The sequence below is a fragment of the Colletes latitarsis genome, chromosome 9 (genome assembly GCF_051014445.1).
Source record: "Colletes latitarsis isolate SP2378_abdomen chromosome 9, iyColLati1, whole genome shotgun sequence".
NCBI lineage: Eukaryota > Metazoa > Arthropoda > Insecta > Hymenoptera > Colletidae > Colletes > Colletes latitarsis.
Genome location: NC_135142.1, coordinates 32,373,870 through 32,398,697, shown reverse-complemented (window position 1 = coordinate 32,398,697; position 24,828 = coordinate 32,373,870). Strand labels below are relative to the sequence as shown.

Genomic DNA, 24,828 nt, shown 5'->3' with positions numbered 1-24,828 from the left:
GATTGGATTGGGGCGCAACTAGCAAGCGAGCGAGGAAACTGGTTTGGTTTTGTGGGGCTTGCACCACTGCACCGCTCTTTCAGCGAGACAGTCCAATTTATGCATTACGGCTATGTAGGCACTACACGATATCAAAACGCTGCGCCCGGGCTTACTCCACTTACTGTCATCATCGTTGCAATATTATCAGAACTTTGCAAGTGCCTACAAGACTAAATTCACTGCATTACATCTTCTTTGGTTCTACAACAAAGTGTTTATAGTTTTTTAAACATATTAGAACACAGTGGCATATAATAAACCGCGAAAGTGAAGCGAGATACACAACACGTTTGAACACGCGTTAACATTGGTGGACATCCGGAATATGAATTTTATATCAGTTAGAGGATTGTGACTGTTTTGTGACGTATCTGGTGCTCCGTCATATAATTTGCTCAAAATTAATACTGTGAAGATTTCGAATCTCGTACAGGTACCATTATTTTTATATTGTATAATCGTTTCCTTTATTTCGTCGCAACGAGAATCCGAGTACATATTTTCGTATCAAATATACTTATACGTATGTATACCTACGCGTATACTGATTTTTCACGGAGTCGTCGTACTTAAGAGGTTATGGTATTTGATGCCGACTCGGTTGTTGCACCTGTGGGCAACTTTTTTGCGTTCCTGTTCGTTTCTTTTCTTTATTTGTCATTTCTTAAAAAGTAATATAGTCAAAATATTCGATATAACGTACGTATATACGAACACGAGGCACCCGGAGTCATCATCGTCGCGTAGTGCTCGAATATTGTCGATACGAAGTAGAAATTCTATATACTGGAACCGAGGATTTAAATGATCAATCACTTTTTACTATAGAATTTCGAATTGAAACAAGTTTGTCTAATTATTTAATATTTTTTATTCGGTACTTGTTGCGTACGAAAGTTAATAATTTCGAAAAGTAACATGGACAAAATAGATTAAAAAAAGAGTTAATTGCAATAGGCTCTCGTGTCTTTCTATTTTTAGTTTAATTCAATTATTCTTTTACTTTCATACATTTCAACTCAATTTACTATTGAAAATATTAGTATTTTCGTGTTTAAATTCTGAATATCGGCTGAAATGAATTTATATATTTATTGGAACAGTGTAAAAGTTCGTTAAATATAACGACACACATATGTACACGCTGCCAATATTCCAGAGGCATTCCGTACATCCGGAGATTGAATTGTTTTAAAAAAGGAGCCGGAGCGAATGGAAATGTTTAGAAAAACCAGTATATGAGAATGATTAAAATTCACATATGGAGAAGACTACGTAATGCCTTGTGTACACGATTCAGTTGCGAGATTCATTATTTTATACAAGTGCATACTGCACGGTCAACTTTTTCTTCTCAGTTTTTTGCATGAGCCAATCAGAATTCGCGAATGCGCCTCAAAAGAAAATGGCTAACTCGTGTCGCTGGGTTCGAGCGTATCTTTGCGCGTCGTTTTGTGAACCCCGTAGTCTGCAATCACGTTGACGTCTATCGCCATTTCCTCGCAGGAGGATTTCGTTCATTTACTTTCTAAGGTATACGCAACTTTTTCGGCCGCAAGACTTGTGAATCTTTTTTATTGGTGCACTTTTCTAACAATGTGTTTCTAAACGCGAGTGGAAATTCATTGATTAAAAAGGCATGTGTTGATGTTATCGTGAGTGCAAAAGTGCATCGCATTCTTCAAGAAATATGGATGCAGTTCCATTGCCGGCCGGCAAGCTACACGCACAAAATTTCAATTGTAGTTCTCTCGGGTTCTAAGTTGTGTTTTATACGTTCAAATGCATTATTTCGGGCTATTTCGTTGTGATAATTAGACTATCGTGCCTTAAAGAATTCTTTCGTGAACGACAGAAATTTTTTTTTTTTTTTTTTACTCTAGATTTCAAATTAAGGAATAGATTATAAAATGTCATCAAAGATAAATTAGGAAAATTGAAGAAAATTTTTCGATTTATCGGTTCCTTATACGTCCAAGGATACGTGATATTTTGAAAACAACGTGGCTTCTGTTCGTTAACGCGGGAAATTGTATATTCCACTCGTTATGTGGTGTTAGAGGCAGATGGTCGAGTCTCGGTTTCGAGAGTTCATTGCGTTTCCTGTATTTTATATAGTCCATTTTTGCTTAGGACTCGCGAGAGAACTGTTCAATTTTTACGTATTCTTAAACGTATCTTACAGTTTTTTTTACGCCAAATGTAATTTTTTTAATTGTTTTTTAGTTTTTATGATACGCGTTTAATCGATCCTTTGTACAAACAGTATTTTTAGCCGAAAAGTCTAAGATTGCATTATGAGTTGTGTTAAAGCATAATTTCATATAGGTATCTGGTAGAAGTAATATTTAAACTATACGAAAAGCTCCAAAAGTTGACTGTTTTTATATAATAAACGGATCATGTCATTGTGTTGTGAAAAATATGTTTTACGAGACTGATTGTCGTCAACTGCTCGATCGCAATTTACCAATAATACATATACTTAATGTGGATTTTGTAATTTCGTTTATCAGTATTAGATATTGTTTATGTATATATTAGAAGAAAATGTTAGAAAGCTACATTTTTTAAATATACAAAAGATAACATAGCATAGAAAATGTGTTAAACGGTAGAGAACAAATAGTAATTTAATAATTTATCTAACATTTTGTATGTACATGTAAAATCATGTTTCATTTTGTATCGCAAAAAGTTACATTGAAAGTATAATTATTTTTTCTAGCTATGGCAGAAGGAAATGGGGAAATAAAAATGGAAGAAAAACAGTCTAAAGAGGAAATGGAATATGTAGAAAGAACAGAAGACTTTTCAAAACTAATCCAATACGGACTGGATGAGAAAGTAGCTGCAAAATTGGATGAAATTTATAAAACAGGAAAATTAGCTCACGTGGATTTGGATGAAAGAGCATTGGATGCTTTAAAGGAATTTCCTGTTGATGGCGCGTTAAATGTACTCACACAATTTCTTGAATCAAATTTAGAACACGTATCAAATAAATCTGCGTACCTTTGCGGTGTGATGAAAACATATAGACAAAAGAGTAGAGCTGGTCAAGGCACTAGTACCAGCACGACTCCTAAAGCACCGGACGAGGATAAAATAAAGGTAATCTTATATTTTATCGATAGAGAATTTTTAATATTACATTTATAAATTGCACGAGTGGTACACAAAAATGTATGAAAATCTTCCAGATGATTCTCGAAAGAACCGGTTATCCTCTGGATGTAACAACGGGACAAAGAAAGTACGGAGGACCTCCTCCAAACTGGGAAGGTCCTACACCAGGAACCGGTTGCGAGGTAACTAAAGTTTATTCGCGTCTACCTTGATATGTGTTTCCCATTTTGAAAGCGAAGGTACAATTGGAATTAATTTTTTCGTTTTTATGTCAAATACGCGGTTGTTTTTTCAAAGGTGTTTTGTGGAAAAATTCCAAAAGATATGTACGAAGACGAGTTGATTCCATTGTTTGAAAAATGTGGAAAAATTTGGGATTTAAGACTAATGATGGATCCAATGGCAGGTTGCAACAGAGGATATGCATTTATCACTTTTACTAACAGGGAAGCAGCACAGCAAGCTGTTAGGGAGGTATGTAGACATTCTCTGATTTCTTTATTATTGCGTAGGTACGTGTTTGTGAAGCGTACAAATTCTGTTACCCTAGTTTACGATATCTTGCTATGGACAGATCGATTCCCTTCACTTTTATTTACAAAATTTTTAGAAATGTTACAAAATTGTTATTGCTACCAAAATATGTGGTCTTTCGAAATGTTTAAATATTATGTATAGTACTTTTTTTCATCTTTTTGTTGTTTTTCCATTTCATGGTTTAGAGATTATTTTATTAAGTTTTCCATTCGTCGTAGTCGCGCTTGATTTAAAGCGAATAAGTTCAGTTTTGTTCATATCAAATTTTAATTATCGTTTAGCTTTTAATATTTACCATTTCGATGATTAAATATAATAAACGAGTTTTATGATTTGAAATTTTGCTCTATTTTCTTTTACATTTTTGCATTAAACATTTCGAACGAAGTTTTTCATATTCCCATGTGGCTTGTTCTATGTTGTCACTTGCGTTTTCTCGCTTTTTTTTCCGGTAGTTTCAACGCAAATGTCTTAGCATTGTTTCACTAATGGTAAAAAGTAACGAAATTTTAAGATTCAATGTTTTTAGTTAGGAACAATCCACATATTTGTCTCATATGCGTACATATATGTCCCTGACCATCGATTCATGTTTAAGTACATAATTACATCCAACGCATTCCTAAATATTTATAAAGTACTACACTGAAAACAGTAAAACATTAATGCACACACATATATACGTACATACATGGATACATACATACGTACATATCGACAATCAGACATATATGCATACATTCGTACATACTTACATGCATAAAAACGTATGCACGCGCGTATACATGCACATACAGATACATATACCATCCACCCACTCACTCACGCGCGCGCACACACACACACCCACATCATACATACACACATCATACATACATACATACACACGTACGTACATACATACATTAATGATATCCTATGGATGAGTTTCTTTTTCCAGCTCTCCTCTTTGCTCAGTGGGCAAAATTGGGAGTGGAGAACCTTCCTGAATAATGACGACGAAAAAAAAAAAATTTAAAAAAAAAAAAAAAAACAAAAAAAGTATATCGTGTGGTCTAATTGGTTAGGGGTATATTTACCTAATTGGTTAACTTTCATTGGACAGTGACAATTTTTGTAACAAAATTTTGAAAATTGGTAGGCTTAAAATTTGTTTGCAGGAGCACATGATACGTGTACGCCGGTTTCCTATATTGTGAAGACTCGAGCGACAAAGCGCATGCCACTTTCTCGCTTTCATGGAACCACGCCATGTTAATTATTTCACTAAATTGCACATTTTGAAAAATTTTTCCTAAATTTTCTCCTGTTTGTCGCAATTACATAAAAACACGAAGTATCTCATTGGAACAATATTAGGCATGTGTCTGTTTTCTTCATCCCACAGCTCGATAATCACGTAATAAAACCCGGCAAGAATCTGAAAGTAAACATTAGCGTTCCTAATCTACGACTTTTCGTGGGGAACATACCAAAGTCAAAAGGCAAAGAGGAGATCTTGGAGGAATTTGGTAAATTAACAGGTAAAGTGAATTCGAGGCGTGTGTACCTACCTATCTACCTATACCTACCTGTCTACCTGTATTGTAACTTACGAGTGGTAGCTTTTAAGTAGTGGTTGTAGATGGTATGGAATTATGGAGCATCCAAGAAAAAAAGACGATCGCGCGTGTGACCGTGCGATCTGCGATATAACCTGTGGCACCTTCAGTTCTGGTCAGTCTCCTTGCCTCTCGGTTTATTAGTGAACAGTAACACCTCTCTGGTCCAAGTCTTCTTTTCCTCGCATATTTAGGTTGAGTTATGAGTTAATCGCTTCCCAGTTTTATTCATCATCATGTCCCTAAATCATTTCTTCCTCATTTACGTCCATTCATTTGCCTTCTGCTGTTTTCATTTTCCCTTGATTATTCTCACTGTCATCGCTGCCGCCGTTGTGCCGCTGCCGTCATCGCTATCATCAATCGTCGTTTAACCACTACCGCTGAAACCATTCATCGCTACCATCACTGCGATGAATGTCATCCGTCTATCCATTTCTTTTTCCATCTCCTTGGTCTTTATCCTACAACCATTCCTCCTCCTCCTTCTACCGCTATTATAATTTCTGCTAATTTCACCCGAGTTGTCCTGATCTTTATATGTATTTCACGGTCGATTCGTCGATCTTCTTGCCTATCGATGTACGTCTTTGTGTTCTCTTTTTTGTTAGTAAAAATTCGATAAAGAGACGAAGGATCTGAAAGAGAAAATGTGGAAGCACTAGAGCACGGTTATCCTTATCGTTGATCGTGTAGAATGATTCGAAATGCTAAAAAGTACCGCGCGCTGTCCCACGTGGTTACTTAGGAGTTTCTCGCGACACGCTAAAACGCGATTCATGACTGGGCCTCGAGCATGGGGGTATGGGAGATTTGCGTGGACCGCTGGGGCGTTTGGCTCGCTAACAAACGGACAGGCACTCCCATCTACCTACCCATTCATCCATCCGACCAACCCATACACCTGCTCATCAACCCGAATTACTCAGTTATTCCTTGATCTCTTGCCTCTACTATTCACAATTCCACGATCCTCGGTAAACATTGCTTGCCCCGACCCCGAACGTACGATATGTACAAGTCTCCCTGAAGGTCGCTTCACGAAATCCCACGTTCAGACAGCCAATAAGCAGGTGAAATTATAAAAGGCAAGCTTAATTGGCACTCTCCTTCCACATTATTCTTACAGCTGAATGATTATGAGATTCGGAAAGGGAAAAAGATTGGTGTTACCGTATCTTATAACAATCACCGCTTGTTTGTGGGAAATATTCCAAAGAATCGAGACCGAGATGACTTGTTCGAAGAATTTACAAAGCACGCACGTAAGTTGACAATTGTCCTTAAATCAGCAAGCAGTAACCAAAGGAAGTTCTATGGGAAAGATGGTGGGACAAAACTTTTAATCTCTTAACGATCGGCTGTTTTTACTCCATTTTGAGGTCAGACCTGTCGGATAGGTTTGTTTTTAGCCCTCTTGCATCGTTAATTAACTAGGCAAATTTCGTATATACCACGCGGTAAAGACATTTGTCACCTCTACATACATTTCGCGCGTGTTCTCGCAACAGAATCCCAACAAACTTTATTTTTAATTTCCATCTAGAAGTCTTGGCTTTGTGATTCCGTTTTTTCTTTTCTGATTTTTTTTTTTTTTTTTTTTTTTTTCTCTTTTGTTATTCATTAATTTTCTAACGAATAAAAAATGCCTGTAATCGACTAACGGTGTCCCTGTACTAAGCTGTGCCCCACAATCAAGGAAATTTTTCGTCTGCTCGTATTTCTGCTTTTTTTTATTTTTTTTTTCTTGGAACTCAGTTTTACGTATATACATGTGTATTTACTTATATATGTATACGTATGTGGTTTTTTTTTAACGTGCATTTTAATTTCTGTTTCACGTTCCGCGCGCGTCTGTTTTTCTTTCTTTCTTTCTTTCTTTTTTTTTTTTTTTTTTTTTTTTTTCTTCAATACCACCGTTCCACTATATTCCACGTTCGTGAAAGAAAAGAGATTTTTCTCATTCTCTTTCAATTGATTCTGGGACACATGAAATTACAAGAAGGGCGATAAATAGTAAGCGAGAGCGTAAAAAAACAAGTAATGCACAGTGTCGTCTAAAATTCTAAACAAAAAAGGAAAAAAAAAAAAAATTCGTTCCATATGCATATTACGATTTACTGGTCAGCGGTAGGAATACAACGGGAAAGTTTCTATTCTTTTCTCGAACGTTTTCACATTTCCAAATTGATTTGTTACCGACGCGAGAGGTCAGATCAGAGTGATTGAAGCGAATGTGTGTGGTATTTCTCACATTTTCAGTGTGTGTTTGCATAGCATTCTTGCATGTAATATTAAAGTCTGGACACAGAGAGGGGATAAAGAATAAAAAAAAAAATTTTTTTTTAAATATACAAAGTGGGACATTAATATCGGATTCACGAGGCACATAAGGTGGTTAAAGTTGAAAATATGAATTTATCGAAGGAAGAGGTGGCGACAGGGCATCTGAGTTTTCTTAACGATACATTACAACATTCAATATACTCTGAACAATCGGGAAACGAGCTATACGTTTTTTTCTTTCTTCTTTTTTTTGGGGGAGAGGGTGGGTGTATTTTAAGACGAAACGTCGGTTTGTTTGCGTCGAGTGCCTTGTTTTCCAAGTGCATACATACACATACGTACACATACATACACACATGCACACATACATAAATATATATGTATACTCAGCTTTTAAACTGAGAGGAAGGAGAGAAGAACTATGTTTTAATGATAAGATCAAAGAATAGTTAGCGATAAATAGACGAATAACGTTTAGAAGCGAAACACTTGTGTTCGAGTATTCTTACAGAAGTTTCCTTGTTTAGTCACGAAGATCACTTTGTTACGATATCCATCGGTCGTGCGTACAAATCCCATACCTGACTCTAATCGAAAACCGTTGGAACGAAAATTCTGTTTCCTAGCGTCGATTTTACTATGGATTCGTGATTCAATCGCTGCGGTGCATGTAAATTTTAATAGCATGTCAACTATTCTATTTAATGATTGTACAATCTGTTTCAAATCGTATTACATATCCAATAATTAAAAGAAAGCGTTACGCTTTTGCAGAGTACGCCGATAATATTGTTTGTCTCGGTGGATTTGATTAGCCGACATAAAAAGACACTTACCGTTGTGCCGTATTCATTAAATACGAATAGAGCTTGGCATATTTTTTTTTCTTCTAACAATTGTAAACGATACTCGTGCGTATTAGAGTGCTTTTCTAACGGTTACGAGTATTCCTATGGTTTTGTTTTTCCAGGCGACACGACGATGTTTGTTAATGTTTCGTTCGGTAACGTTTACTATCTTTCCCACTTCCTCTGTACTTGGATCCTGAAAAAGGTTTGCCCGTTCAGCTGTGTTTCGAACGAAAACAATGTTTCGAGCGATAAACTGACCAGTACGTTTGCTATCCTCGGTCTACGAGTAGATGTTGTGTCGAGTGTTTTTTTTCTTCTCAAGCTTTTGTTCGTAAGAAGGATATCTTAAATGCGGGTTTTTACACTTCTAAGAAGAACTACGTGTGCGTATATACGATATGTACGGATGCATGTTGCGTATATAAATACACGTATACACGTCACGTGGAATAACACGCGCGCGTATACACATTACGATTACGGTTGTATCATTATAATCGAACGACAATCTCGAAAGGATCTATATTGTCAGGTTTTAAGAGTAAAGTTACGTGTGCTCTATTTACTTTGTTCTTACGGCCTAATAATATATGATATTTCGACGTTTATCGATTGATATTCAATCGAGTAAACGGAAAGTACTTTGCTTTTCATTTATTTATAAAGATTACCCGTAACGTAATTCGTGTACGCGTTAGAATGCGATTACGAGAGTTGGTATGCGTGCGGGCGTGTTGACGCGCGCGTGTGCGGGCGTACGGCTATGTGTGGTGTGTTTTGTTTTATACACGCGTGCGTATGTACTCGCCCAGGGACCTGACAGCTACATATATATACGCTGCTGGTACCACGTACACACATCGCGTTTTGAAAATACGTAAGAGATATTGTCTTTTTTCTTCAAGTATCGATCTAGCGAAAAAAAAAAAAAACACAATTTCTCGCATGTAACCGATTTTTCGAACAGCGCGTGTGCACGCGGTACCGTACATGTGAGTATCGGTTGCGAAAAAAAAAAAAAAAAAATGGAAAAGTAATGAAAATGAAAAGATGTCATATTTTGTGTGTCGAGGTTTGACAATTTTAGAATCAGAATTTCGCAGTGAACGAACGAAAGTTTGAGACTTTGACCGTGTATTTACCGAACTGCGAACAAATAAATTAAAGAAATAAATGTACGTTGCGTGTTCGACGGATATCGAATCGTTGGAATGTAATTTGGAGAGTTTGGTAACGCGGCAAAGTCGCGAACACTCGTATTTTGGCTTCTTTGGATGACAATTTAGATACACTTTGTGCATCAGTAGTATAAAGTTGAAAGAATATCCGAATGCTTTTTAGGTAAAGATAACTATCTTTGACGCAAAAAAAAAAAAAAAAAGAAAAAATAACGATTATTTCCCTTCTCGATCGTGCTGTCACTTTATTATCTTTCGTGAAACAATTCCGATATTTCTTAGCGGTTAATCGAAGCGTTTACGCATAATATTTTTAATCTGATATTTCGATACATCATACGTATAATTGAATTAGCTAATTAGATGACAAATTTGACACGTTTTAATTTTTTGATAACTTCTTTTCTTCATTTCCTTTTTTTTTGGTTTTTTTTTTTTGTCTCTTTGTTGTTTCGACCCCTCAGTTTTACTTGTTTCCCGTTTTCCCATCCTTTCTATTTTTTGTCCTATTTATTTGAGTATCGCTAACACCGATAGCATAGTTAAATAGTATTCTACGGACACTTTTTTTACCGTATCGAAGAACGAACGAAAGCTCAACCGGCATTAAATAATCGAGTGTTGCAATTTTTCTTATTCGCGCTTATTTCTTCAACTTTCTTTCATTACCATTATTATTATTATTATTATTGTTATTGTTATTATTATCGTTGTTATTATTTATTATCATTATTATTATTATTATTATTTTCCTTTAAACGTAGATGTACATATTCGTTATACTCTCGTCGTATCCGATAAATTTTATTGATCGCTTTTGTATAATTTTTCGTCGTACAGCTGGCCTGACCGAGGTGATTATCTACAGTTCACCGGACGATAAGAAGAAAAATAGGGGTTTTTGCTTCTTAGAATATGAATCTCACAAAGCAGCTTCCTTAGCGAAACGAAGACTAAGCACCGGCCGCATCAAGGTGTGGAGCTGTGATATCATAGTCGACTGGGCAGATCCTCAGGAAGAGCCAGATGAACAAACCATGTCTAAAGTAAATACAATGTGACGCTTCAAGGGGCACAATTTCATTTGTTTGCCAACGGTGGTGTCAGTGAAGTTATTTATCTATCGAATTATGTGTTTCAGGTGCGCGTACTGTATGTAAAGAATTTGACGCAAGATTGTTCCGAAGAAAAGTTGAAAGAGTGTTTCGAAGAATACGGTAATATCGAAAGAGTGAAGAAGATCAAGGATTACGCTTTCGTGCATTTTGAAGAACGAGACAATGCTGTTAAGGTAAGAATTGTTCTATTGATATAATGCCCAGTTAAACATTCCGTCCTCGCATTCTTTAATATAGAGGTTTCGAAACTTTTTTGAAAGCTTACGGCCTCCGAAATTATTCGTACTTTTGTGCGCACTACATGGCGGATGAAGATGAAAGGATTAATACCAGCATCGATCACTGCTCGTGAAACGAAACCAATTAAACGATTAATTGTGAATTTTTGTTTCAGGCAATGAACGAACTAAATGGAAAAGAAATCGGAGGTTCTCACATAGAGGTATCGCTCGCGAAACCACCGTCCGACAAAAAGAAAAAGGAAGAAATGCTTCGTGCAAGGGAGCGAAGAATGTTACAAATGTTGCAGGGTCGGAGCGGGTTAGTTATTTCAAATAGTTTTCGGTGTTTTTGTTTCGGATCAATTGAATTTAACAAAATCATGGATCCTTTATTCTCTCATCGCAGTCTTTTGTTTACATATTTTTTCAACAAATTGATAGTTATTTATGAAAAAAATGTGTAATAATAATAATAATAATAATAATTTGTTCTTTATTGTAACGAGATTTTCCATTCTAGAGGTTCCCCGTCGCATCCGAGTATGATGGGAGGACCGATGCCAGTTCGTGGACCTGGCCAGGGCCCTCGTGGCACTGGTGCAGGTATGCGAGGACAAATGGGACGAGGCGATTACGGTAAGTACCGATTAAATTCTTTATTAATCGCGATTCGTTGGTATTTCCAGACCTGCCCAGAAACTCTATTTTATTTAAAAAATTATATATATAATAATAATAATAAAAACACAATTTGATCGCATTTCACCGTCCCCTTAACAAATACTTCTGTAGAAATGCAACGTGTACGCGTACGTGCACGTGTTTGTTCCCATCTAATGAAATAACGGTTTGTTTTCATTTTTTTTCTTTTCGCTTGCAGTCAGTTTTCGTTTACGTTAGGCTTAGACCATAACGTTTTGCGTATCGATCCGGTATTCGTTCCTTTCTTGATACTGTCATCAAATTGTCGTTTCTTTAATCGATGTATAGATTATGCGCTCAGATGATGCAAATACGCTATACAGTTAGAGTAAGATGTAGTATATATATGTATATGCAAAAGAAGTGCCGTTTAAATTGACGAGAATTGAAAGAACTTTTATTAGCGCACGTAGAATGTTAAACATAGCAACGGTAAAAGAATTAGATACACAACGATCAAAGAATTTTCCGATAAACTTATCGTTAAATTTAAAAATATTAATACTTTATTTTTCAGATTAAATAAACACAAATCATTGTTAGATCATATATAACGATGTTTTATGGTAATGTTATGTAACACAAACATCCCGCATGCTTTTGGGGATTTTTCACTATCTCACTACATACCTTGGCTTACGCGCATGACACGTCAGAATCTTTTTAGAAAAGCAAACGTAACAACGGCAAATTACAGTACCATCTAAAATATTTTCATCTTTACTTTTATCGAAAAAACCACGTTTCCGTTACTCGACATCTTCGATGACTGTTGTCGCACAGAAATCTTATCGTAGAAACGAATGTAAACGAGTCAGCTCAACTCTGTAAATGTAGAAATGATTTTTACGTCTTTCGATGCGTTTCGTCCGAAATCTATGAAAATTTTACACTGTATCGTGTTAGAAGGTTGTAGTGAGAAAGTGCTCAGATGATGGAACACTCCTATTTTATTGAAACTAGTATTTTTTTTATTTTCCTATTCGTACAGTGTCTTTTAATAAATTGTTTATCTCGTCAACGGAATTTGGTCTGAGCCTACCATTACTACTATGTTTTTTATTTTTTTTAATTCGGTTATTAATTTCTTTGTTATCGTTACTTTCGTCGGTATTTGGCGCGTAATTTTTAAGAAATATCGTGCAACGAACCAAACTAGCAATGTATTTTAGATAAAATTCAGCGAATTCATAAAGTTGAAAATTTAACCAATTTTCTTTCATGTACTTTCATGCATACGTATGTATGTATGTCAGGTGTGGCTTAACGTTGTAATAAGAGCACCTTGTTGCCTTACCACTACCACTTCCTGTGACACCTGTTTTCTTTTTTTTGTTTATATATATCTATATATATTATATATGTGTATATGTATATATACATATACATATATATATATACATATATACATATACATATATACATATATATATATATAGATATATAGATATAGATATATTACAGAAAAATAATTGCATGTGTATTGTTTGTTTTGTATTTACGTATTATGGTGCCCTAGTGAGAGTTATTTTGCGGCAAGTGTACCATCACACGCATTGCCAAACGACTTGAACCTATTATTTTTGTTTTTATTTTTCCCATTTTTTGTTTGTTTACGTTGTTTGTTCTATTCCATTTTACTTAAGCGTGTGTATTTCGTTGATTTTGTATGCATCATAAATTCAAAAATTTGTTTACAGCTCTCATGGAAATAGGTAAGATGCGATATCGAATGACGAGTGGAACGTAGTAGAGTACCATCTGTAGACTTGTGTATTTTTCCCCTTTTGAATTATGCTCAACGTTGAGAACATCGTACGCTATCGGATCCTTGAAAATTGAAGAAATACCGAGCATTTATCGTTTTGATATATACCTTTTTTTACATTTTATACCTATTTTTTTATTTAAAATTTAATATTAAATATAAAATATAAAACGAGCTTAACAGAGGCTCGGTCAGAAATATTTTTAAATTTTCTGCGATCCGTACGAAGCGTAGACTCTTATCAGGATACGTGATGGTGGTAGGGTAATCGTTGCGAAGTTTTTTCTTTGCCAGTATCATAATAAAAAGAAAAAGATATTTAATTTTATATCACGATTATTTGATTAAACAGTTTTATAGTTTGTTTTCTGAGTAACGATCGTAACGCTACACGGATTTACGAAATTTTTCTTTTCTTTTTTTTTTCTATTATTGGAGTTTTAAAACCATCTTTTCCCGGCATGCCTTTTCTTATACGAAACACAAGTATTAGTTTTTGAATAAGTTGTCAATTGGATATATTATCGTGGCTAAATTTGGGTCTATTTGTAATGTGTGTTTTTATAGATTATGATTACGAGTATTACGGTTATGGGGATTATCGAGGTGGCTACAGTGATCCATATTACGATGACTATTATCGATACGAAGATTACTATTTCGATTACGCGCCGCCTCCGCCACCTGCCAGAGGGAGAGGCAGGCAGCCTCAACCGGTGGGTCGCCTTTTTTAATCGTTCTAAAGTCGTTTCCGTTCTTGAATCATTATTACTTTTAATATGATTCGTGTATGTATGTGTGTGTGTCTGTATACGTGTATATACATTCGTTCGTATACATGTGTATATATGTGTATACAAATATGCACACATCAGCGGTAGTTTGACTGTGGCACAGTGTTCACGGATAATCCCAATTACATTACATGATCCACTTTACATCTCCAGAAACACCTTGCTCACTTCATCGTTTACTAAGAGAGTGTTGTTTTTTTATTCTTTCAATTTTATTTATTTATTTATTTTTTTTTTTTTTTTTTTTCAACTTGCCTAACTGCCGATGTAAGTATACGTATAGGCATACATGTGTACATAATTTAAAAGCGTGTGTCTGTGCATACGTATAACTATCTATAACATTCTTTTTGTGATGCGTGCGCTATTCCTCACGTATGTACGGCTGTATGTTTGTGTTCTGTTTCATGGGCGTGTGTTAATATGAATGCTCTATATATGCATACACGAGCGTGTTTGTTCATTTTGCGTGATGCATTACTAATAGTACCAAGGACACATTAGTTCGGTATTAGTTCCGAACGAGTGGAGGACGTTGCACTGCATTTTATGCATTAACAGTGTGTACAAATTGTGCGGAGGAATAAGCGATTAACGAAATCGAGTGCAATGAATTTTTTTTTTCTTCTTTTTTTTTTTTTTTTGACATTGTTTCTCTGTTGCGACAGGGAGAGAAAGAGAGAGAGATTGTGTGTGTGAGTGAGCACATTTGTGCCCTGCTGTGTGTATACGAATAACAGAGAGGAATTGAACGAACGCGCGAACGATTAAAAGAGTGATCGCACAACGCGAGAATGAAAGTGTCGGAGGAAAATGAGTTGCACATTGTGCGTGTTAACCATGTACGAACCCATTTTTAAATCCTGATTACGTGTATCTACTTACTAATATCATTGCTTACACTAACGTAGTCCTGTAATCCGAACACATTGCCACTTTCAAATTGCTTGCCAATCATATCTGAGCCATAGTAGACCCATTCTAAATTTTTCAACGAAAATACAGCCGGGAAAAGCTATTAGAAAAAGGAAAGTAAGAGAGAAGTGGAAAATAAGTAAGACAAGCGATCAAACGAAGTTACGTTGTTTACGAGAGAGAGAGCGAGAGAGAGAGAGAGAGAGAGAGAGAGAGAGAGAGAGAGAGGGGATGATACGTAAAAAAGGCTTAAATGATTACGAGTCTCTCTCGAGTTTTTTGATCCTCCTCCACGAGAAAGGAAAAACAAGGTTGCAAGTGTTTTTTTAGCGTCGTAGGTTTCCCTAATTACTATATGTCCATCACATTTATGTAAACGTTTGATGAAATTCCAGCCGTAGGCAGAAAGCACGTAGGAAAAGCTCGTATTGTCTTTGTGCGTTTATGCGTGAAATATATTTATGTATATATTATGTATGTACATTATATTTTACACGCGATTACACACGCGCGCGCACAAATACATTATGTGTACGTAAAAATGGCGTTCGTCGAGTCGATGACGTTCAATGAACATGTACGTTTGTTTTCTCTTTCCGCAGAGAGCGACGTGCGTCTCGTGGCTCGGATATGATACGCATAGATAGATAGATATATATATATATATATATTTGTATGTCAAGTTGCAGGGTTATCCAAATACCGTAAGAGGGCATTGGGCACCCTGTGAACATCATTACGACAATGCCATCGTTACTTTAATTTGACTGACTATAGACTCATCGACTGACTAACAGAGAGATAGTTAGATAGATAGATAGATAGATAGGCAGGCAGGCAGGCAGATAAATAGATAGATATATATATATATATAGGCCGATCAATCGATTGCAATGAAAACTTTTTTTCTTGGCAGCTTCTGCTAATGATACGTATACACGATTATGCGTTTACCTCGACGCTGTTGTTGTATTCTTTGCATCGTGGTAGTGTCTGTTTCTTCAATTTGTCGCTTCCAAAGAAGTAACAATTTTTTCGTACTGAATGTGTATCATTTTCGTTATTCGTCGGTCGTACGTTTATCTAAATTTCTTCATCCAAGTAGATCAGACGCTGTTGCAATTTCTATTATTATTCTTTATTCTTTTTTTTTTCTTGTTTTTTAAATTATTGATCGATTCGCTCGATCGGAATATATTCTTCGTATTGTCGTTTAGTGCGTAGTTATGATTGAGATGATACCGTAATTCGTTGTATTATTCGCTTGTTTCGAAAGATTATTTTTATCTTTGTTTAACCTGTTTCGAAAATTTACGTAAACCGGTATTATTTGTATCTGGCACAAGTCGTTCGTTGGAAATGTTTGTTGCATTAGAATGTTGTCTTCTTTCTCTTACGTATGTATGGTTGCGTGTACAAGTGCGAGTACGTGTCTACGTATCGACGATAAAGAACGATGCTGTTTTTTGATTTTTTCAACGAATTCTTCGACCAATCGAGACAAGTGGGTCCGTTTCCTTGAAATCGAGAAACACCAATGACAAAAGTTACGTCTGTTTGTAGTACCTCGTGCGAACGTACGAGTCGTATAGTTCGAGTACGTTCTGTATCGGTCGCAACACGAGAGAATTGCTGTGTTTTGCTAGGTTTTGTACCTTCAGATCTGTTCGATGTGCAAACAATTTTACAGTTATTTCGCAATAGTAGGAGGAAAAGTTTTATCGTGATTCGCGCCACTTGGAGCGTGTACGTGTAACGAGGATTGCGCATACACTAAGAATCTAGAAAAAGAAATGGGAGAATCAGATTTAAAAGTCGTTGCGCCGCTCTTGTGTTCGGTACTCGCATACTGAATCACCTTGTCGTGTACATAGTTCGTGCAATAGAAAGAAAGTGCGCGCGCGCACGCACGCGTGGTGTGTGTGAGAGAGAGAATCGATCGAAAGTAAAGTTACGATCTGCTAGCCGGTGTTATTAGTAATCGGTAGCATCGATAATAAAATTTTGATGGTTGTTGCTTGTTTCGGTGTACAAAGTACCGCTTACGCTTAAACTACCCTGCTGTTGTAATGTTGCGCCGCTTATTTAAACCTTGATTTGTTGAATTTTGTTCTAGCTGACAGTGCAGTAGATTGTGTCGCTTAAAGTTCCCTCGCCAACCCCGTACAGTTCGCTTTTCGCTTTACTACATTGGATAACTCTGTGCTAATACTACTACTGCTGTCTGTATAAAAAAAAAACAATGTGGTTAGTAAGATTTGGTTCTAGGTGAATCCCTTCTGTTGCATCGTTTTCTACTGCATGCGTCGTATCGACGCATATATATATATACATATATACATACCATGAGCATCTGTCTCTCTCGTCCCATTTACCTTCTAACTTCCTCTGTTTCTCCTTGTTTACATCTATCACGCAACGCACACTCTGTCTTCGCCTACCCCTTTCTTTCTGAAATAGTGCGTCAGTATATATATGTATATAAAAATACGTTAGACACACGTACGTGCAGTACGGTCATACGTGATATGTATATTGTGTATATGTACATTTTCTTGTTTTATATGTATATAACGTGCGCGACGTCTCACACACAATTATCACACTTACACGCGCGGGCACAGAGATTACATGTATGTATACTTGTGTACCTAGCTACCTGTAACGTGTACGGTGTTTTGTACATAATACATATATGTGTGTGTATAATGTGTAATATATATACATATATATACACACACATACATATATATGTTTTAGCGAGTATAGAACGTTTATTATACGGTAATAGGATTTAGTCGATCAGCCTCGTAGGAGGTTCTGACGATCGGTATGAGAGTCAAATCAGTTTTGCGTTGCATCGCGATATCGTTAGGGTTAGTTTCACGAATAGACGGTGTACGGATATTACGAAAGATAGAAAAAACAAACCTGTGATATAGAAAGAACATTGTAGGGTGGAAAGAAGGAAGGAAGGAAGGAAGGAAGGAAGGAAGAAAGAAAGAAAGAATTAATTAAAATGTGATTAAGGAGAAATGCGCGCACGCGGGATGTGAAAAAAAGTACGCGATTAACGAAATCGAAAGAAAGTAAAGAGAAAAAAAAAAAAAAAATAAAAAAGCGAGAGAAAAGTTACGCCTTAGGAACGTAATAATTATCAGATGGGGTAACGATTGGGTGTGTGTTATTTGGTCAGGCTGGACGTGGCCGTGGAGTAGTGCCGCGTGGCCGAGTCGGTGGTCTGCAAACCCGTGGGCCAGTCAGGGGGGGACGCAACCCCGCAACTTCAGGGGCCCGTGGGGTCCAGCGGCTGTCCGCTCGTGGGGGGGTCCGCGCCAAGGGAAGTTTACCAGGTGAGGATGGTCTGTATCTCCACAATTAAGTTAATCATCCTTTTACACTATTATTATATTTAGCCGCTTTCCTTATTCTTTTACCGCTTACACTACTGTTTCTTTCTTTTCCGCGCTATCGTCATCATCCATATTGCACTTATCACACTTTTCGCTTTTTCCGTCGGTTTTCATTTCCCGTTGTATTTGCTCGCGAACGCGATCCCGAATCCGAATTCGAACCCGTTCAAGTTTCCAACATGCCGACATCCCGTGACGTTCATGTAATTGTTCTCCATGAATTCTTTTCCCTCGTTTCCATTTGTGCGACGACTTTCATCAAGCCTTCAGCTGTGATACGCCGTGGGTCGCATACGACCCACTCTCTACTTTCGATTCACGCTGTTTTATAGTTTTCGTTATTATAATTATATTATATAGAAAAGTTATTATAAAACATAGCGATGTATCTTTATAATTAAATATTTCTTTTTTCCTTTCAACCAAAGGACAAAAGTATAATAGTAACGGTGTTAGAAATAAAAAGTTTCATTTAAATTTAATCAAATCTTTGTAATTTTACTTTAATCTGTGTATATAATTTTAGTGAGAAAAATTTAGTAAACGTTCACACATGAGTCAGAAATGAATGACTAAACACGCTATTCGCAGTTGAAGGTTTGATGACAACAAAGTTCTTTAGTGAAAATCGAAACATACCTATGCGCGACGGATAGGTCTGAATATAAGATATATGTCTGTTTTGTAAACGCTTATTGTTTACGCATTTGTTTAACCACGATTAATGTGCTGGACGAAAACTCTTTAGAACGGTCACGATCGGTTATTTCGATTCTCACGAACAATCATATGTAGCTCGTAAATTGCAAATTTTTCAACGAGTGTACACGATGAACGTGCGATTGGATCTCTAAAACTTGTTCTTATTTATTTTGCAATAATAATAAAGAATTTAACTTTGTAATAAATTATAAATGATTCATTCCGAGTATGATGCATCGCACGAATCATCTTGTATACTAAGACAAAGTCGGTGTAGTATTTTAAATAGAGAATCGTGTACGTGGCCATAATTGGCATCCACGCTCTTGTGCCTCCATCCTTTCCAGATGTGTTTCTATCCTCGATTATTTGAGAAAGTGATCGATCGATCGTCTACTCGATCATTCTCGCCAATGGTCCTCGATCGATCCGATCGTCGAATCTCCAACAATGATTCCTTTGATCGAATTCGTTGTCCTTCCGATCGATATATTTCCGTTTCGTTCCATCTTTTAATCTTAGTTGATCCTTTCGATCGTTGCGTTATTTTGTCGGTGAGCGAACGGGTCGTACACAATTGTGTTTAGTTGTAGCAATTGGAATCGTTGTTCCAGTCTCGATACGTTTCTTTTTTACTTTTGACGACAAGAACATAGAATCCACACAGTAACGCACGCACGAATTGCGCCTTTTCCAACGGTCAACCGACCGGTTAGGGTATACTTGATGGACTAAATATAGCGATATTGTATAATTTTCTTTTTTCTAAATGCTGGTGATAGGCGTGAACCATTACCATTCGAAATTGCTATATTTGCTCCAACAATTATAATATTCGATGTTCGCTCGTTTAGGAGCGAGCAACAACCGACGAGAACGAAGAAGATATTTGGACGTGGAGGGGTGATGAGAACGGTGCGGCGGCATCGCGTGATCGTTAACGTGACGGGCGTTTTTATTTCTTTGTTTCTACAGCAGGTAAACGAAAATTTGACGGGGGTCACCAGAACCAGGGGGAATCTAAGCGTCGCTTCCAGAGCAACTGGGGAAACCAACCCCTCGCCCAACAACCACTGGGCAATGCGTACGGATTGGCGAGTGTGAATGGTGGTAGTGGTGGTGGTGGCGGTGACATTGGATTCGGAGGCAGAACCGCTACGCTCGGCGGCGTTTCCGACGAAGATCACGAATGGTATCAAGACTCCTACCAGGCGTGGAGCTAACTTCTGCAAGTCTGTGAGTGAATACGCACGTACACAAGCACGCACGCATGCACGAACGAACGAACGAAATCAACGAAACAACAACCGGGACGGGAACCGAACGAACATATACGTACGAGACGAAAGGGAATTCAACAAATATCGAGAACGTTGCTGCGCAACAGAAGAGGCAGAGGATAGCGACAAGAAGCTGGAAGAGAGGTAATCGGGAAAATAAACACGAGGAAAGCGAACAATAATATAACGATGGGAGGGATAAATGAATAGAGATCGAAGGGAGGGAATGGAAGTTGATTCGCTTTATACACATTATTTACTCTATCGATCTGATAATTGTAAATGTTTTCGTATATATTTAACAAAACCGTACGTACGAACGGGACACGAACGTAAAGAATTAATGCGCGTTAAAGCATCGAGCTCTCGACGCCACCACCATCGCCCCGCTGTTGTTGTTGTGATTACGTATACAGTGATGTGCCACTGGGACTAATTATTACATCGGAGTGACCACCCAACAACCCACCCCGTACTATTATTATATATATATATACACATACATATATATATAATACGATAATACTAAGTACCGCTACTGCATTGTCACATTGTTTACTGCCAAGTGATACGAAGATCGGCGATGTTGACATCGGGATTGTGATGATGGATCGTATTAGTTAAGAGAATTCGTGAAAGCCTGCGGTTTTATTATGCGTCGATTCGATTTTTTGAGTCTGCGCGAAAAGGAGCGTGTACGCTTTCGAATAAGTCGAAGTAAAGAAAAATCGCGTTTGTACGAAAGAGAGCGAGAATGAGCGCGAGCGAATGAGAAACGAGGGCCGGAACGAGCGGTGTCGCTGAAGATCGTTCGTTGAGCAACAGCAGGTTGTTTTTTTTTCTCTTTTTTTTTTCTTTTTTTTCTCTTTTTTTTTTCTTTTTTTATTTTTGTGGAAAAGTTAACGGGTGCGAATGAGATATTGCTATTCCGCCGGTACTATACCGACACGTTTGGATCAAATTTTTGCCGCAAGTTGAAGAAGGAAGAGGGAACAGGTGTACGTGTGTGTTAATGGATGCACGTGTGCGTAGTGTGCGTAGTGTGTGGGTGTGTGTGTGGGTGTGGGTGTGGGTGTGTATGTATGTGTGTATGCGTGGAGCGCGCCAAGCGCCGCTAGACCTTCTATTGTTGGTCTATAATGTGTACAGTCAGTGAAACTATTATTATTATTATTAAGGGTCAAACAGGTTTTACGGATACGAAAAATGAAACGTTGTAAATCAAATTTCTTGGGAGTGTCTATGGAAAGTGTCTCACATTCGTTCGGTTATGGTAAAGGAAAAGGAGGGTTTTTTTTATATATCGGGTATAATATGGAACAGAGAAGAGGAAAAAATTAACGGTGAAATTAATCGGAATAGAAGGCCAATCGCGTAGGAAATTTTTCGATGACGGTTCCCAAGTAGCGAGAAAATTAGAAATCTAAATTATTAGTCTATTTATTATTTATGTCTATCTTTTTTTTTTTTTTTTCTTGTTTTTTTTTTCTTGTTTTTTAGTCTGAGGACGATAAAAGGACCGTTAAACACAGACGGACGTACAAGACGAATAGAGAAAAAGTTTAGCTTAATACGTTTCGTTTTTATTTTTGTCATAAATTTTACTGTCAAAATTTTTATGTCGCATTTTTGCGCGATTCTTGCACCACGTGCAACAATGTTTTTTAGGAACGACGATTGACTACCGAGTTTGATAATGATAGTCACGGATTGATTTAGGATGTGTAAAGTGTACGCAACGTTTACAAATGCATGAACACATACAGCACACATTTTGAGTGTTGACTCGTTGTTATTGTTAGCCTGTTAGTTAATTAGTAAGAGTTGTAAGTGCGGGCTGTAGTTGGTCCCTGTCCCTGGAGCCCAGACACCCCCCTGTTCTGGAGAATATTCGAAAAAAGGAAAACATAAGTAGAATCCAATACTATTTTACATGCACCCCCGAATTATGACGGAAACACAGAATCGGATAAACGACAAAAAATAAATAAATAAATAAATAAATAAATAAAAAACAGAGGAAGAAAGATTATAATCCAGTTGTAATTGAACGACTGCATATATCACCGTATCGTCTTATAGTACAGCATCGACGAAAGAACTCTACCGTGTATTTTGGCCCCATCGGACATTGCACATCAGTAGGTTCGAAATACGCAATTTCATATGGAAATAACGAAAGGAATGATAAGGAATTAAACGCGTAGGCAAGAAAGCACGATTCCCATACAATGAAAGTACGAATCGATCGATTCCCTTCGAACAAAAAGAAAAAAAAAAAAATTATCTCGATGCGGATCGATTGTTCGCGAACTCTCGTATTTATGAGCATTTTGTTACATTTTATTCACATTTTACTTAAGTCTAATTCTTCTTCGTCATCGATACAGTTTTGGTAACGATGATAGATAACTATATCTAGTAATATAACGAATGAAAACCCCTCAATTTTACTTCCTGTCCCCAGTCATGCGACCATTGTTTAAAGGAGAATGGCGACGGAGAGCTTTAGAGAGGGAAAAGGAGGGGTGAGGGAGAAAAAGCCAACAGTCGAAAAGAAAGAAATTGATCATATCTATACCGATCAATACGATTACCTTTCATTCCTTTAGTCCCCCTCCCCCATAAACTCATTATTCACTTACCGTATTTTATACCTACCTACTCTACTTACCTACACACCCTATTTATAAAAAAAACATAATATTGAGGATATAATAATAATAATTAATATTAACGAATATAATAAGGATGATATTGCTAATCAATACTGAGTGGGTTTTTGTGACACGATAACGTTTCACTATAAATTCTGGTTTTCCTGCGAAATTATAATAAAGGAAGATTAATAAACATATGTAAGGCAGGCAGGCAGGCAGGCAGGCAGGTAGGAAGCAAGCAAAACAAGAAAGTAAGAAGGAAATAACGAACGAACGAACGATAAAAGAGTGTAAAAGTTCAGCTTGCGGGGGCAAGGAAGCATAACTGGCAAAAGCGGAGGCAGTTCACGGTGACGAGACTTTAGACTGATCTAGGTACTAGCGTTACGATATTGGCCCTGCCCCAGCTTCGAGGCGCCCCACAATATTATATCACTTACCCTTCGCTATTTTATACTTTGACCGGTGTGGCAGCTGGGGTGCCTGGGGGGTTATCGGTCGCATTTAGGATAATGCACCACTGTGGCTGACGATGCTGTAGCCGCAAGCGCGCCCTTTTACCCGGTCATTGCCCTAATTCGCGGCACACATCCTTGGGAACTTGACTCTTTTTGGTTGGCCCGTGTCAGGCGGATGTTGTGTGATTTTTGGGTCGATCAATTTATGTTAATAGCGACCCAAAGACGTGTTTTTTTTTAATTATATATAAATATATTATATATTATATTCCTGCGAATATGCATTTTGTGACGTGATGTTATTTAGCACTAATGAGGAAAACAAATTACAAAAATGAACTATTGTACGAGAAGAAAATGAAAAAAAAGAAAAAAATATTGTACGTAACAACACTATTCACACGAACATATATACGGTTTATGTTTCTCGCGCCACATTGCCACGTGTCAGCTCCACGGCTAAAAACGAACGACAAATTCCTTACGACCAAATTCTTCTATCGTTAATAATTGCGTTTTCAAATTTTTCTTTTTAATTATTCACCTTCCAATTGCTTTGCTTTTTTTTTTTTAATTCCCGCGATTTTAAAAGTTGCCTCTAATTTTAGTGTGACGTAGTTGAACGTAATGATTATTGATGAATTTAAAACAATGTTGAAATGGTTCCTTTTTCGGGCTAGGAGCTTGATTTAAAGTGTCAAAGATTTTTGTGTATGACCAGATGTATTCTACATGTCTCAATAAACAGTTGTATGTGAATTACCTTTCTTAACCGGTGCTACTTTTATTTTCTACCCTGAGCATTGTAAATCATCAGAATAGCGTTAATTAGAATAGTTGTTTTCTTGTTATTGTTCACTCTTTTCTGTTCTTCCTGTATCGACGGATAATAAAATATGTTCGTTTTAGCGAGTTAATCAAGGTTTTTCTTATTTTTACTCCTTTCGAAAATTTTAATGGGTGTTTTTCTATGCGAATCTGTCTAGTTGAATATGAGAACAGCTACAACGAATCGAATCGATCCTACGTTTAAAATAAAAACAAGAAAATTAATTTTTTCATTTGAAACGATTGGACTGTTCCTTTAATCCATTCATTGATATTTTACGTTCGAGTAAAATGTCTGAAGTATGTCGAGTAAAATACAGAAAATTGTCAGAACGAATTTTAACA

General features: G+C 36.9%; 1 protein-coding gene across 17 annotated transcripts; it reads left to right on the top strand.

Annotated features, from left to right (window-relative positions):
* Positions 1-68: 68 nt before the first annotated feature.
* Syp (synaptotagmin binding cytoplasmic RNA interacting protein) lies at positions 69-24,427 on the top strand. Of its 17 annotated transcripts, none has more exons than XM_076773528.1 (12): positions 69-475; positions 2,771-3,156; positions 3,246-3,353; positions 3,469-3,645; positions 6,439-6,574; positions 10,465-10,670; positions 10,766-10,915; positions 11,137-11,282; positions 11,484-11,599; positions 14,001-14,149; positions 18,339-18,504; positions 20,233-24,427. In XM_076773528.1, the coding sequence occupies exons 2-12, from the start codon at positions 2,773-2,775 to the stop codon at positions 20,478-20,480; spliced, it is 1,986 nt and encodes a 661-aa protein (XP_076629643.1). In that variant the 5' UTR covers positions 69-475; positions 2,771-2,772; the 3' UTR covers positions 20,481-24,427. The 17 variants fall into 17 exon arrangements, with proteins under 17 accessions (XP_076629643.1, XP_076629644.1, XP_076629645.1 ...); XM_076773529.1 differs by lacking the exon at positions 69-475 and adding an exon at positions 1,419-1,575; XM_076773530.1 differs by lacking the exon at positions 69-475 and adding an exon at positions 1,544-1,679.
* The last annotated feature ends 401 nt before the right edge of the window (positions 24,428-24,828 follow it).

Excerpts from the sequence above, each read along its gene's own strand:
- Syp (XM_076773522.1), top strand. The coding sequence starts at position 2,109 with ATGGTCGAGTCTCGGTTTCGAGAGTTCATTGCGTTTCCTGTATTTTAT. Across the intron at positions 10,916-11,136 it reads AACGAGACAATGCTGTTAAG|GCAATGAACGAACTAAATGG; the intron begins GTAAGAATTGTT and ends TTTTTGTTTCAG. Across the intron at positions 11,600-14,000 it reads AATGGGACGAGGCGATTACG|ATTATGATTACGAGTATTAC; the intron begins GTAAGTACCGAT and ends GTGTTTTTATAG.